Raw genomic sequence first — 13,255 nt, 5'->3', positions numbered from 1 at the left:
CCCTGCCCACACACCCAGAAATGCCTCCCCAATATTAAAATATGTAAATAAGGTGCCAATTCCAAAGATATATTTCGTCTTTCAAGTTGTTTGAAAAATTGCGTAGTGTGTACACTCAATTTCGTTTGTCAGGGTTCTGGGAAGTTCTTGGGAAATTGCTCATCTTCCACATTGTTCATCTTTCACATTGGTCATGTCTTCTAGTGTGTAGGGCCCTTATCAGTGATTTGCAGATCATTTTCAGCAAATACAGATCTGCCAATCTGGAAAAACTCATCAGTTTACTATAAACAGTTTGCAAATCTGCTGATTGTTACCATACACTTAAGGGCGGTACTCACGGAGCGATCGATGCTTAAAATCTACGCAATCTGACTAGATTGCTTAGATTTTAAGCAGCGATCACTCCGTGTGTACCCCTCACAGCGATAGCGATGCGCAGCCCCGCGCATCACTAATCACTGGTGCTAGATTGGCCTGCATGCAGGCCAATCTAGCAGGTCGCTCACTTCACCCGCTGGGTGAAATGAGCGCCCCCCCCCCGTCTACCCCCACACGCTCAGCACACATCGCGCTGTGCTGAGCGGGGGGACTCCCAGCATCTGCCGGTGAGTACTGGCCTTTACAATCTACAGTTTCAATTGATCTGTGAAACATGTTGGACAACCTGATTTAACAATCCCAATGGATTTTTGGTCTGAATCTGAGATCTGTGAACCCCATACATTGCAGATTTATTAGCACAATCATCTGCAAATTGCCCCAATCGATTGCTGATGTATGGGGGCCTTTACTTTCAAATTTGCATCAAGATATAGAATGTAATGAACATTGCAATGAGATAACAATGGAAGTACATTGGGTCCTTCCATTCTGTGGCAAATGTCTATTGAGGGTGCATAGGTGCAGTAGATATGAAGTGAGGGAATCTTACAGGTAAGTCATCTCTGTAACATGTTATTGTAATGTACTTTTGTGCAACACAGCATAAATGTGTTATCATGGAACATCATATGTTAGGCACTCACATTTGGCTGAATGGATTGATAATAGATCTAGAGAATTATAGATTAAACATACTTGCACATTAGGGTTAATATTCTGTTAGGAACCAATTAACCTACCAGTATATTTTTGGAAGAAACCCACGCAAGCACGGAGAGAATATACAAACTCCACACATTTAGGGCCATGGTGGCAATCAAAATATATGAGCTTGTTCTACTCTAATACCACTGTAAATCATCCAATCATATGAAATTCTAAATTATCATGACCTCAATGCAGTGAGGTAGTAATGCTAACCATTACACCATCCATACTGCCTGTTACAGGCACCTTTTTCTTTATGAAGAAATGCAGCTTCAAGTTTTCATAGTCTATATTTGTCATGGTGTCCAGAGAGGAGAGGACATACCTAAACTTCTTAGACTTTTTCATGAATAATACAAAAAAAAAAAAAACTGCAAGCTGTTCATAAATTTCAGTTTTGACACTAGATAAAATGTTATCCTGCTTTTAGCCTCAGAAACAAATTTGATACAGCTCACTGACAGCACAGAAACAGGTAACAGAAAATCAAACCTCTTTCTGTAGTGCTTAAGTCTTAAGAGGATTGTGAGAAGTATAAGTGACCTAGGATTTTGTAACAGGAGACAAACGGCTATGTCAATTTTTGTTTTCTTACAAAATTCAAAACCCATTTGATGTTGGTAATAAGATATAAACTCAAAAAATAAGAAAACGGCTTGTTTGCATAAACACTTAACGTATAATAACAATTTAAAATGCATAAGCTGTGTACAATCCAGATTTGTTATGAAAGGGTAACGCAGTACTGTGTCGAGCCATTTGTAAGGAAAAACGTACCTCGTATATGTGGAAAACCTTAGCTCCAACATAAATGCCCATACGAGTAACAGCACGAACTGCAGCATTCATACCTGCAAAAAGATTAACAAGAATTCTGTTAACAGAAGACTATCAAGTTCTTGGTTATACTACCAAAAACAATGTCAAACAGAAATGCCAGGTCCATTATGCTATAACGTGTCCGCCATATGTGCAGAAACGATAAGAAACAATTGATTTAGTGGAACAATTAGGGGCATATCCAATTAGGTGCAAGTTTGGCAAAAATAAAATCATTTCTATAATCTTTATTTTTAGGAAAAAGGTGTAGAACTTCCTTCAGAACCCCAAGGCACAACCACCCAATGACTACTTAAGCAATTGGAAGTTTCTAGTTAGGTTAAGTAATCCTTAATTACTCACCTTCTGCAGCAGTCTTCTTTCTCCAGATCCTGACAGGCTTTTCTTCTGCAGCAGTGTTGTGTGAGAGACCCCTGTGAATCCTTGTCAGGTATGTGACCCCGGTGTGTTTTTGTGAGACCCCCACCCCCCCACCGTGTGTGACCCTCCGAGTGTGTATCTGGTGACAGCAGCATGGAGAATTACATGTTCCAGCAGCCACCATCCCTTCAAGAAGCCACCTCAACTTATAGCAGCAGGAACAATGGATGGGAGCTGTGGAGACCACCGGAGCAGCTAGAACATATAGGTAAGTAGCCTGCTGCTCTTTTTCTCACCCCACAGGATTTTGCCCACAAAAAATACTGCAATCATATTTTTTAAATAAGAAACTGGTAATCTAAAATTGTGGACGGGAGGTCTGTGAGTTTTATTTTAGGGCAAAACCCGCACCTAATTGGATATGCCCCTTAGACTGTATTTATACACCTACTGGAAGGCCTTTTTCAAAGAAGGTGGTCCTGGATAAAAAGGTTCATTAAAAGAAAAAAAGAAAAAGATCAAATTATATTTACATTACATTTCCCATAGCATGCTGGTGCACATAAGCACTGTACTAAAAGTGTGCTATTTACATCACACAATTCTTGATGACAAAATGTTTCTGCCTCATTGTGGTGGGACAAAGATAATTCATAGGAGAGATGTGTCAAGAGTAGAAGTGGACAAGTGGTGAAGTTGCCCTTAGCAACCAATCAGCTGTTACCTATCATTTTACAGAATGTATGTACTTGTTAAATGCTAGATACAAGCTGATTGGTTGCTATGGGCCACTTCTCCACTCTTTATGCGGGAAGTGTATCAAGTCTTCTAGTTACTGGTTGTCTGTAACACATTTATTTTAAATAGTTCTGCACTTCTGTTCATTTGCTAGAAGGTGGAGGACGAAACAGGGTGAGAGAAGATGCGAAAACAAAATAAATATAATCAGACTCCATATTATAGGAAGTAGATGCAACATGGCCACTAATTGAGGTACAGCTGTTGTATCAGATAGATTTTCAGTAATTACAGTACACAATTGCGGTTTCCTGGTTTCTAAACGGATTTCTGTTAAAAAAAAAAAAAAAAAAAAAGGTTTTGGTACTTAACAGATAAATCCTATTCTTTGAATCCATAGGGGTCCCTGGAGTACTCTTGGGATATGGACAGGGCGTTAGCAGGGTCAGGCACATTTAAATATTTTAATTAGTAACCCTCCTCCCCCTCCATACTCCCAAGACACCTCAGTGTTTTTTACTGAGCCGAACAGGAGTGAGTGAAAGAGGAGATGAAAATGGAGAATGACATAACAATTATAAGATAATGAACAACTAGAAGGTTGAAACGACAACCGATAACAATCAATGTTACCATAAAAAATACTGAACCTACCACAAGACAGGTGAAACTGTTCTGGGCGGGCGTCCAGTGACTCGTATGGATTCAAAGAAAAGGATTCTTCTGGTAAGTACCAAAATCCTATTTTCTTTTTCTTCCACTAGGGGTCACTGGAGTACTCTTGAGATGTACCAAAGTTTCCCTCTTGGGCGGGAGAGCTGTTTGGCACCTGTAACACTAGACTGCCAAAACTAGAGCTGATGCCGCAAAAGTATCAAACTTGTAAAAGCGCACAAACGTGTGCACTGACGACCATGTAGCCGCACGGCAACCCCCACGACTTGTTGCCCATGAAGTTCCCACAGAACTCATGTGCTGAAATAGATGGAGGCGGTTGTAAACTAGCATGAAAATAAGCCTGATGAATAGTCAGCTTAATCCCTCTAACGTCTGTTTGGAGGCTGTCCAATTTATCTTGACTGCATCATAGAAAACAAACAACGTATCTGTTTTACGTACTGTTGATGCTCGGGCTACATAAATGCGAAGAGCACAAACCACATCCAAAGTAGCTGGAGTTCCTGAACCTTCTGAGAAAACAGGAACTACGATTGGTTGATTTATGTGAAAAGAGAATACACCTTTGGTAGAAAAGCGGAATTCGTCCGAAGTTCCGCTCTGTCATTATGAAACACAAGATACAGTGGCTTGCATGACAACGCAACTAATTCTGAAACATGCCCTGCCGAAGCTAAGGCTAAGAGAAAAACTTTTTTACAAGTTCGAAATGTAACATCCAAAAATTGAAGACTGCAAAAAATCTAAAACTAGATTCAAGTCCCATGGAACTGTAGGTGGTATAAACAGAGATTTAACTCCTGCAAGAAAAATGTGAACTGCTGGCAAAAGAGTCAAACACTTCTGAAAGAACATTGACAAAGCAGAGACCTGGACCTTTAGTGTCGCTAAACGTAGTCCTTCATCTAACCCCATCTGTAGAAATAGTAAAAGACAGGATAACTTGAAAGAAGATGTCAGATACTTTAGAGATTCACACCAACCAATATAAGCTCGCCAAATCCTGTGATAATGAGCTGCTGTAATTGGCTTCCTAGCACGTAACATGGTTGGTATTACCAACTCTGGAATGCCCTCTCGTCTTAAGACAGCGGTTTTAACAGCACACCATCAAACACAGCCGTGCTAAAATCGGGGTAAAAGAACGGGCCCTGTTGTAGTAGGTCTGGACGTAGCGGAAGCGGCCACGGATCATCTGCGAGTAGCCCGCGGAGATCCGAGAACCACACTCTCCGAGGCCAATAAGGCACCACTAGTATGACGGTCGTGGACTCTTGTTTGATCCATTTTAGTAACCGAGGAAGCAGCAGAATTGGTGGAAATAGATACATTAGGCAGTATGGCCACGCTATTGTGAGAGATCCACCGTCACCGCCCTTGGATCTCTTGTTCTGGACACATACTTTGGTGTCTGATGATTTTGGCGAGATGCCAATAGATGCACTTGTGGGTAAACCCACAGTTGGACTAACATCTGTAACACTTCTGGATGTAAGGGCCATTCTCCTGGATGAAAATCCTGACAACTGAGATAATCTGCTTCCCAGTGTCCACTCCTGGTATGAACACTGCCGATAATATCACTTTGTGATACTCGGCCCAATTTAGGATTCAAGCAACTTCTCACATGGCCATGCAACTTCAAGTCCAACCTTGTTTGTTGATGTATGCGACTGCCGTCGCGTTGTCTGACTGAGCATAAACCGTCTGAGACTAGAGTATGTGAACTGACTGTTAAAGAGCGTTGTAAATTGCCCTGAGTACCAGGACATTTATTGACAGTAATCTTTCTCGGTCTAACCATAGACCCTGAAGCTGACCATGTAGGGCCGCTGCGCTCCCACCTCTGAGACTTGCGTCTGTCGTTAAAATTATCCAATTCCAGACTCCTATCTTTTTTCTTGCGGTGAGATTTTGTATTTGGAGCCACCATAGTAGTGATACTTTGGCCCTGGGAGACAACAGCAACATCTGATGAATTTGTAGATGATGCCTGACTACTATGCGAGAAGATCTAGTTGAAAAGGACGTGAGTGAAATCTTCCGAACTGGAGGGTTTCGAAAGACGCCACTATGTTTCCTAACATTCAAATGCACGGAGACTGTCCGTGGTTTGAGCACTAAGTGCACCAGATGACTAATACGTTGTGCTTTCTCCTATGGAAGGTAAATTCATTGATCCACCGTATCCAGAATCATTCCTACAAATTGAATCTTTTGAGACGGGACTAAGCTTGATTTTGGGACGTTGACAACCAAACCGTGCTGAACTAGTACCTTGTACTTCAGTAAGGCATTTTGAAGGAGTATTTGTTGAGACGAAGCCTTGATGAGAAAGTCATCTAAGCACGAAACCACACTGCTCAAAAAAATAAAGGGAACACTTAAACAACACAAACTGTCCACTTAGGAAGCAACACTGATTGACAATCAATTTCACATGCTGTTGTGCAAATGGAATAGACAACAGGTGGGAATTATAGGCAATTAGCAAGACACCCCCAATAAAGGAGTTGTTCTGCAGGTGGTGACCACAGACCACTTCTCACCTCCTATGCTTTCTGGCTGATGTTTTTGTCACTTTTGAAAGCTGGCGGTGCTTTCACTCTAGTGGTAGCATGAGACGGAGTCTACAACCCACACAAGTGGCTCAGGTAGTGCAGCTCATCCAGGATGGCACATCAATGCGAGATGTGACAAGAAGGTTTGCAGTGTCTGTCAGCGTAGTGTTCAGAGCATGGAGGCGCTACCAGGAGACAGGCCAGTACATCAGGAGACGTGAGGAGGCCATAGGAGGGCAACAACCCAGCAGCAGGACTGCTACCTCCGCCTTTGTGCAAGGAGGAACAGGAGGAGCACTGCCAGAGCCCTGCAAAATGACCTCCAGCAAGCCACAAATGTGCATGTGTCTACTCAAAGATCAGAAACAGACTCCATGAGGGTGGTATGAGGGCCCGACGTCCACAGGTGGGGGTTGTGCTTAAAGCCCAACACCGTGCAGGACGTTTGGCATTTGCCAGAGAACACCAAGATTGGCAAATTCGCCAATGGCGCCCTGTGCTCTTCACAGATAAAAGCAGGTTTTCACTGAGCATGTGACAGACGTGACAGAGTCTGGAGAACGTTCTGCTGCCTGCAACATCCTCCAGCATGACCGGTTTGGCAGTGGGTCAGTAATGGTGTGGGGTGGCATTTCTTTGGGGGGCCGCACAGCGCTCCATGTGCTCGCCAGAGGTAGCCTGACTGCCATTAGGTACCGAGATGCAATCCTCAGACCCCTTGTGAGACCATATGCTGGTACGGTTGGCCCTGGGTTCCTCCTAATGCAAGACAATGCTAGACCTCATGTGGCTGGAGTGTGTCAGCAGTTCCTGCAAGACGAAGGCATTAATGCTATGGACTGGCCCGCCCGTTCCCCAGACCTGAATCCAATTGAGCACATCTGGGACATCATGTCTCGCTCCATCCACCAACACCACTTTGCACCACAGACTGTCCAGGAGTTGGCGGATGCTTTAGTCCAGGTCTGGGAGGAGATCCCTCAGGAGACCATCCGCCACCTCATCAGGAGCATGCCCAGGCGATGTAGGGAGGTCACACAGGCACGTGGAGGCCACACACACTACTGAGCCTCATTTTGACTTGTTTTAAGGACATTACATCAAAGTTGGATCAGCCTGTAGTGTGTTTTTCCACTTTAATTTTGAGTGTGACTCCAAATCCAGACCTCCATGGGTTAATAAATTTGATTTCCATTGATAATTTTTGTGTGATTTTGTTGTCAGCACATTCAACTATGTAAAGAACAAAGTATTTAATAAGAATATTTCATTCATTCAGATCTAGGATGTGTTATTTTAGGGTTCCCTTTATTTGTTTGAGCAGTGTATTATCACTCCCAGAGACCTGAGATGAGCAATCATCACAAACATTACCTTTGTGATTACCCGAGGCGCTGATGATAGGCCAAACGGTAGAACCTGAAATGGATAACAGATTTGTATTTAAGTATGCCTGATGAGGTAGCTAAATTGGAATGTGTAAGTACACATTTTTGATATCTGGCAAAATCATGAATTCCTGTGGTTCTAAACCTGTAATCACAGACCGTAGGGATTCCATCTTGAATCTGTAGTGACGTACTGATTGAGCCCCTTTAGGTTCAATATTGGCCTGACCGAGCCATCCGACTTTGGTACTACAAAAAGATTGGAGTTAAACCACTGACCTTGTTGGTGTACTGGTACCTAAATTAAATCTGCTGAATCTACTAGAGACAGAATAGCGGACTGCAGAACTGCCTTCCTGTCTGCTGACACAGGCAGACCTGAGGCAGACCTGTCTTGAAAAACGCACTGGTGCTAGACAATCGAACTGTATTTTGTAATCTTTGACCACTATATTGCGGACCCACCCATATGTAGACGTCTGAAACCACACCAAGTGAAAGTTTTAAAGGCGTGATCCCACTTGAGACAAATGATGAATACTCCTAGGAATTGAACTATACATGGACTTTTGTTTTTGCAAAGCTCTAGAAATATCATGAGACCACTCTGGCTGCTCAGACGGAATTAACATAGAATCAGATGTAGCCGCCTCAAAAAAAATTTGTGCAGCGGCCAACTCGGACTTCAAATCAGCCATCACACCTGCCATCATCTCCCAAGGAGGTCCGTATTTGAACCCGTATCTGCAAAACACACTGTGCAAGTGGAAGTTCCTTCACATAACACACTCACACAGATATCGCAGCAAGCTGCCTTTGATTTTGCAGTAGCTTTACTCTCATACTCACAAACAGTACAATACTGCAACTCAAGTCCTCACGACTCAGCAAAGAAAAGTGAAATTAAGTGTGTAGTAGATCATGTATTAGGCTCGAGCTGACAGCGCAAGCCGGAGAGAGGCAGGGGCCTAGCGGCGGCATGGCTTACCACGGTTGGGCAGGGGAGCGGGCGATCAGGGACATTATGAATATCAGTGAAACATTAAGTCCCCAAACATGGAGGGGTGGAAGCATGAGCTTAGTGCCCACCTCCCATAGAAACAACTGGCCCGCGCCTTACCTCTGTAACGTGGAGTGTCCGTAGGGGCTGCTCTCCTAAGCTCTGTCCAGCTCCAGCAGCCAAGGCTGAATCAGCTAACGATGATTTAGGTCTATGGCGGGCCTTCTCTGTCTGAGCACTGACAAGCCTATGCTGCACTCAGCAGCACACAGCCCCGGACCCAAGCTTCTCAGTAAACTGGGAAGGGACTGTGAAAGCAAAAAGTAAAAATCTTTAAAAAAAGAAAAAGTCTGGAGTCTTCCAGAATGAGTCTTTACCTGGTGAAGGAACAAAAACACTGGAGGTATCTTGGGAGTATAGAGGGGGAGGAGGGATAGTAAATTAAATATTTAAAAGTGCCTGTCCCTGCTAACGCCCCATCTATATCCCAAAAGTACCGAAGTGACCCCTAGTGGTTGAAAAAGAAAACAGGATTTTAATTACCTACCGGTAAATCATTTTCTCGTAGTCCACAGGGGATACTGGGAACCCATTTAGTATCATGGGGTATAGATGGGTCCACTAGGAGCCATGAGCACTATAGAAGTTTGATTAGGTGTGCTGGCTCCTCCCTCTATGACTCTCCTACCAGACTCACTCTAGGAAACGGTGCCCGAGAAGACGGACATACTTTGAGAGAAGGATATAGAAAAGGAAAGTGGTGAGAATTCGAACCAGCACAAACAGAACAAGAGGAAGGCCATGCTAACCAAACTTGCAAACAGGGACAGCAACAGCTGAAACAAACAACATTACTGAACCAAGTAACAGCAGGAAGAACGAGGGCCCGGGCAGGCACCCAGTATCCCCTACGGACTACGAGAAAAGGATTTACCGGTAGGTAATTAAAATCCTATTTTCTCTTAAGTCCTAGGGGATACTGGGAATCAATTTAGTACCATGGTGAAATACCAAAGCTCCCAATCCGGGTGGGAGAGTGCCGAGATTCCTGCAGAACGGATTGATCAAACGAAGGTCCTCAGAGGCCAAAGTATCAAACTTGTTAAACTTAGCAAACATGTTCGAACTCGACCAAGTATCTGCTCAGCAGAGTTGTAAAGCCGAGACACCCTGGGCAGGCGCCCAAGAGGAACCCACCGACCTAGTAGAGTGGGCTTGAACAGATTTCGGAAACGGCAAACCTGACGTGGAATAAGCATGCTGGATAGTGATCTTGATCCAGTGTGCAATGGACTGCTTTGAAGCAGGACACCCAATTTTATTGGGATAATAAAGAATGAACAGTGAGTCCGATTTTCTGTGACAAGCTGTTCTCTTCACATAGACCTTCAAAGCCCTTATGACATCCAAAGACTTTGAAGTAGCAGAGGCATCCATAACAGCCGGAACCACAATAGGATGGTTGATGGGAAACACGGACACCACCTTAGAAAAAAAATTGCTGACGAGTCCTGAGTTCAGCTTTGTCCTCATTGAAAATTATATAGGGGCAACGCCCCCAGCTCCGATAAACGTCTTGCTGAAGCCAAGGCCAAAAGTGTGACGGTCTTCCACCTAAGGTATTTTACGTCTACCTCCTGCAACGGTTCAAACCAGTCCGATTGAAGGAAATGCAGTACCAAATTGAGATCCCAAGGTGCCGTAGGAGGCACAAAGGGAGGCTGTAAGTGTAGAACACCTTTTAAGAACGTCTGGACCTCAGGGAAAAAAAAAGGTTCAGAATACACCCATGATCCAGAAATAGTCTAGTTGAGAGGCCAAAGTTCTCCAACAGCAGTTCCCTGGACGGTGCCTTTATCAGAAGATCGTCCAAGTACGAAACTATGTTCACTCCCTGTCTACGGAAAAAAACATCATCATCTCTGCCATCACTTGGTTAACACCCTCGGTGCCGTGGAGAGACCAAATGGCAGAGCCTGAAACTGGTAGTGGCAGTCCTGCAGTGCAAACCGTAGATAAGACTGATGAGGCGGCCAGATCGGAATGTGAAGGTACGCAACCTTGACATCCAGAGATGCTAGGAATTGCCCCTCCTCCAGACCTGAGATTACCACTCTCAACGACTCCATCTTGAATTTGAAAAATCGTAAATACAGGTTCAATGACTTGAGGTTCAGAATCGGTCTTACCGAACCGTCCGGTTTCAGTACTACAAACAAGCTGGAATAGTAACCCTTGTTGTGTAGGTGAGGTGGAACTGGAATAATGACCTGGGTCTGTAACAGTTTTTGAATGGCGTTGTGTAAGTTTGCTCTCGCCTCTTGTGAAACTGGTAAGCCTGATTTGAAGAATCTGTGAGGTGGGAGCTCCTGGAACTCCAGTCTGTAGCCCTGGGATATAAAGGTCTATGACTCAGGGATCCTGGTACGATCCTGTCCAGGTGTGATTGAAGAAGTTTAGCCGGGCTTCCAACCTAATGTTTTCCAGGCATCGCGGCCCACCGTCATGCGGAAGATTTTGAGGAAGCAGAGCCTGAGCCCTGTTCCTGTGAACCAGCAGTCGCTTGTTTGCGTGGTTTACCTCTAGCACCTCTGGCGGCGGCAGAAGAACCTCTGGCCTTGCCCCTAAACTTGGCAGTATAAAAGGACTGTAGATTAGGTCCTGTGTAAGCTTTCCTAGATGGTGGAGCTGCAGAAGGAAGGTATGTGGACTTACCCGCAGTAGCTCGGGAGATCCATTTGTCGAGTTCATCTCCAAATAAGGCCTCTCCTGTGAAAGGTAGCACTCCTTTCCTGGAGTCCGCATCAGCAGTGTACTGAGGTAGCCATAATCCTCTGCATGCCGACACTGCCATAGCTGTAGTGTGTGCATTAAGTAAACCTATTTCCTTTATGGCTTCCACCATAAAGTTCTCAGAGTCTTGTATATATTGCAGGAGCAAAATAATTTCCTCTTGAGGTAAGGTGCCTAACCCCTCAATTAAATTACCTGACCATTTAGCAATGGCTCTTGTTATCCACTCATACGCTATAGTAGGTCTCTGGGCCACCCCGGCAGCAGTATACAAAGATTTGAGTGTAGTCTCAATCTTGTGATCAGTCGCATCTTTCAGGGAGGCTGCACCAGGCACAGGTAGTACAATTTTACGTGAGAATCTGAAGACTGACGCATCCACTATCAGTGGATTTTCCCATTTTTTCCTATCCTTAGGAGGAAAAGGAAGATGATAACAACCTTCTAGGAATCTGAAATTTCTTATCTGGATTAACCCATGGTTCTTCAAACAGTTTCTTTGACACTGGAAAAGTGGCTGAAGATTTTTTCTTAATATTAAAGTAAGATTCCTCACTCTACTCTGTCACCTTATCAGGGATATTTAAAATTTCTCTGATGGCATCTATGAGAGCCTCTACACCCTCTGACAAAGTACCCTCCCCTACCTGTGTCCACCTCACCTTTCTCCATTTCTGACCCATCATTATCAGAGTCAGAATGCAGTATATGGGCCAAAGTACATTTTTGTGGACAAATGGTAGAGGATTGAGATGCTGGTTTGAGTACAGAGTCCTTTTTCATAAACTCATCCATAGACTGTCTTAAGAATTGTGTCCCTCTCTCATTACGAGAAAATTTTGTAGAAATGGTGGAAATCATCCCCCTAATGGAGTCCAGCCATGCTGGTTCTGCCCCACTAGCCTGGGAAGGGATACTACACAGAGTACACACTAGTGAGCCCCATGGAGAAGAAGAACACTGTGCCTTACATGAAATACACTCTTTGCCTGACATACTGCAGTAGTGACAGCACACACACAGGGAAAGGTTAAAAGCACAATTAACCCACAAAGAGCCCTTCCAGAGAGACATAGATAGAGTATGGAACCAGTACATGGCGCCCTTATTGCTAATGCCAAGCTTAGCCTGGTCGCAGACGAAGTACCTAGATTAGGGACTTACAGATGTATCCACCGTTATCTTGAGTAGTTTTCTGTGCCTAGTCACAACATGATTTATTAGCATAAACCCTTCAGCTATTATTCTCAACTGCAATAAAATACAGAGAACAATACAGCAGGTGATTAAATCATTACAGCAGGGGATTAAGTCTGACTGGCCAGTCACAGGTAATCCTATTAACCGTCAAGATAAATGTGGATACATCTGTAGTACACTAGTAAACCGCTTCCCCCTGCTATAACTCCCTGGTACCGCTGAGGTAAACTGGAGGCTTTCCAGAGGAGCCTCGCGTCCCTTATCAGTCAGCATCTGTGTCAGCTGCATTAGGGAAAATGGGGCTTGTGAGCTGCTGGATCCGATCATAGTAAAGCCCCGCCCCTTCAATGGCGCGCAGTCTTCCCGCTCTTCTTGTGTGTGTCTGTGCATAAAATGGAGACATTCCGGGGACTTCCGCTTCCGGCATGTGAGCAACGCAGCGGGACAGCTCCTGCCACGCGCTGCCGGCCTCAGCAATTTCATGGCTCCTAGAGCCTCCACAACCCGTCTCGCCTGCTGCGGAACCCCTCGCGCTGGCGGGAAACCGCATGGAGAAATTTCTAAGTGCCTCCATGACCCGCAATCGGAGTGCCAAAACCGGGAAG

The 13,255-nt window shown here is 44.4% G+C and overlaps 1 protein-coding gene across 1 annotated transcript in view; it reads right to left on the bottom strand.

Annotated features, from left to right (window-relative positions):
• PFKL (phosphofructokinase, liver type) overlaps nt 1-13,255 on the bottom strand; it is an 800,878-nt gene that overhangs the window by 724,095 nt on the left and 63,528 nt on the right. Inside the window, exon 2 of the mRNA XM_063934129.1 lies at nt 1,870-1,943. Coding sequence (XP_063790199.1) covers nt 1,870-1,943 — 74 coding nt within the window. The remainder of the gene's footprint in view (nt 1-1,869; nt 1,944-13,255) is intronic.

This window comes from Pseudophryne corroboree, chromosome 7, assembly GCF_028390025.1.
Source record: "Pseudophryne corroboree isolate aPseCor3 chromosome 7, aPseCor3.hap2, whole genome shotgun sequence".
Classification (NCBI taxonomy): domain Eukaryota; kingdom Metazoa; phylum Chordata; class Amphibia; order Anura; family Myobatrachidae; genus Pseudophryne; species Pseudophryne corroboree.
This window is presented reverse-complemented; position numbering and strand designations above follow the sequence as displayed.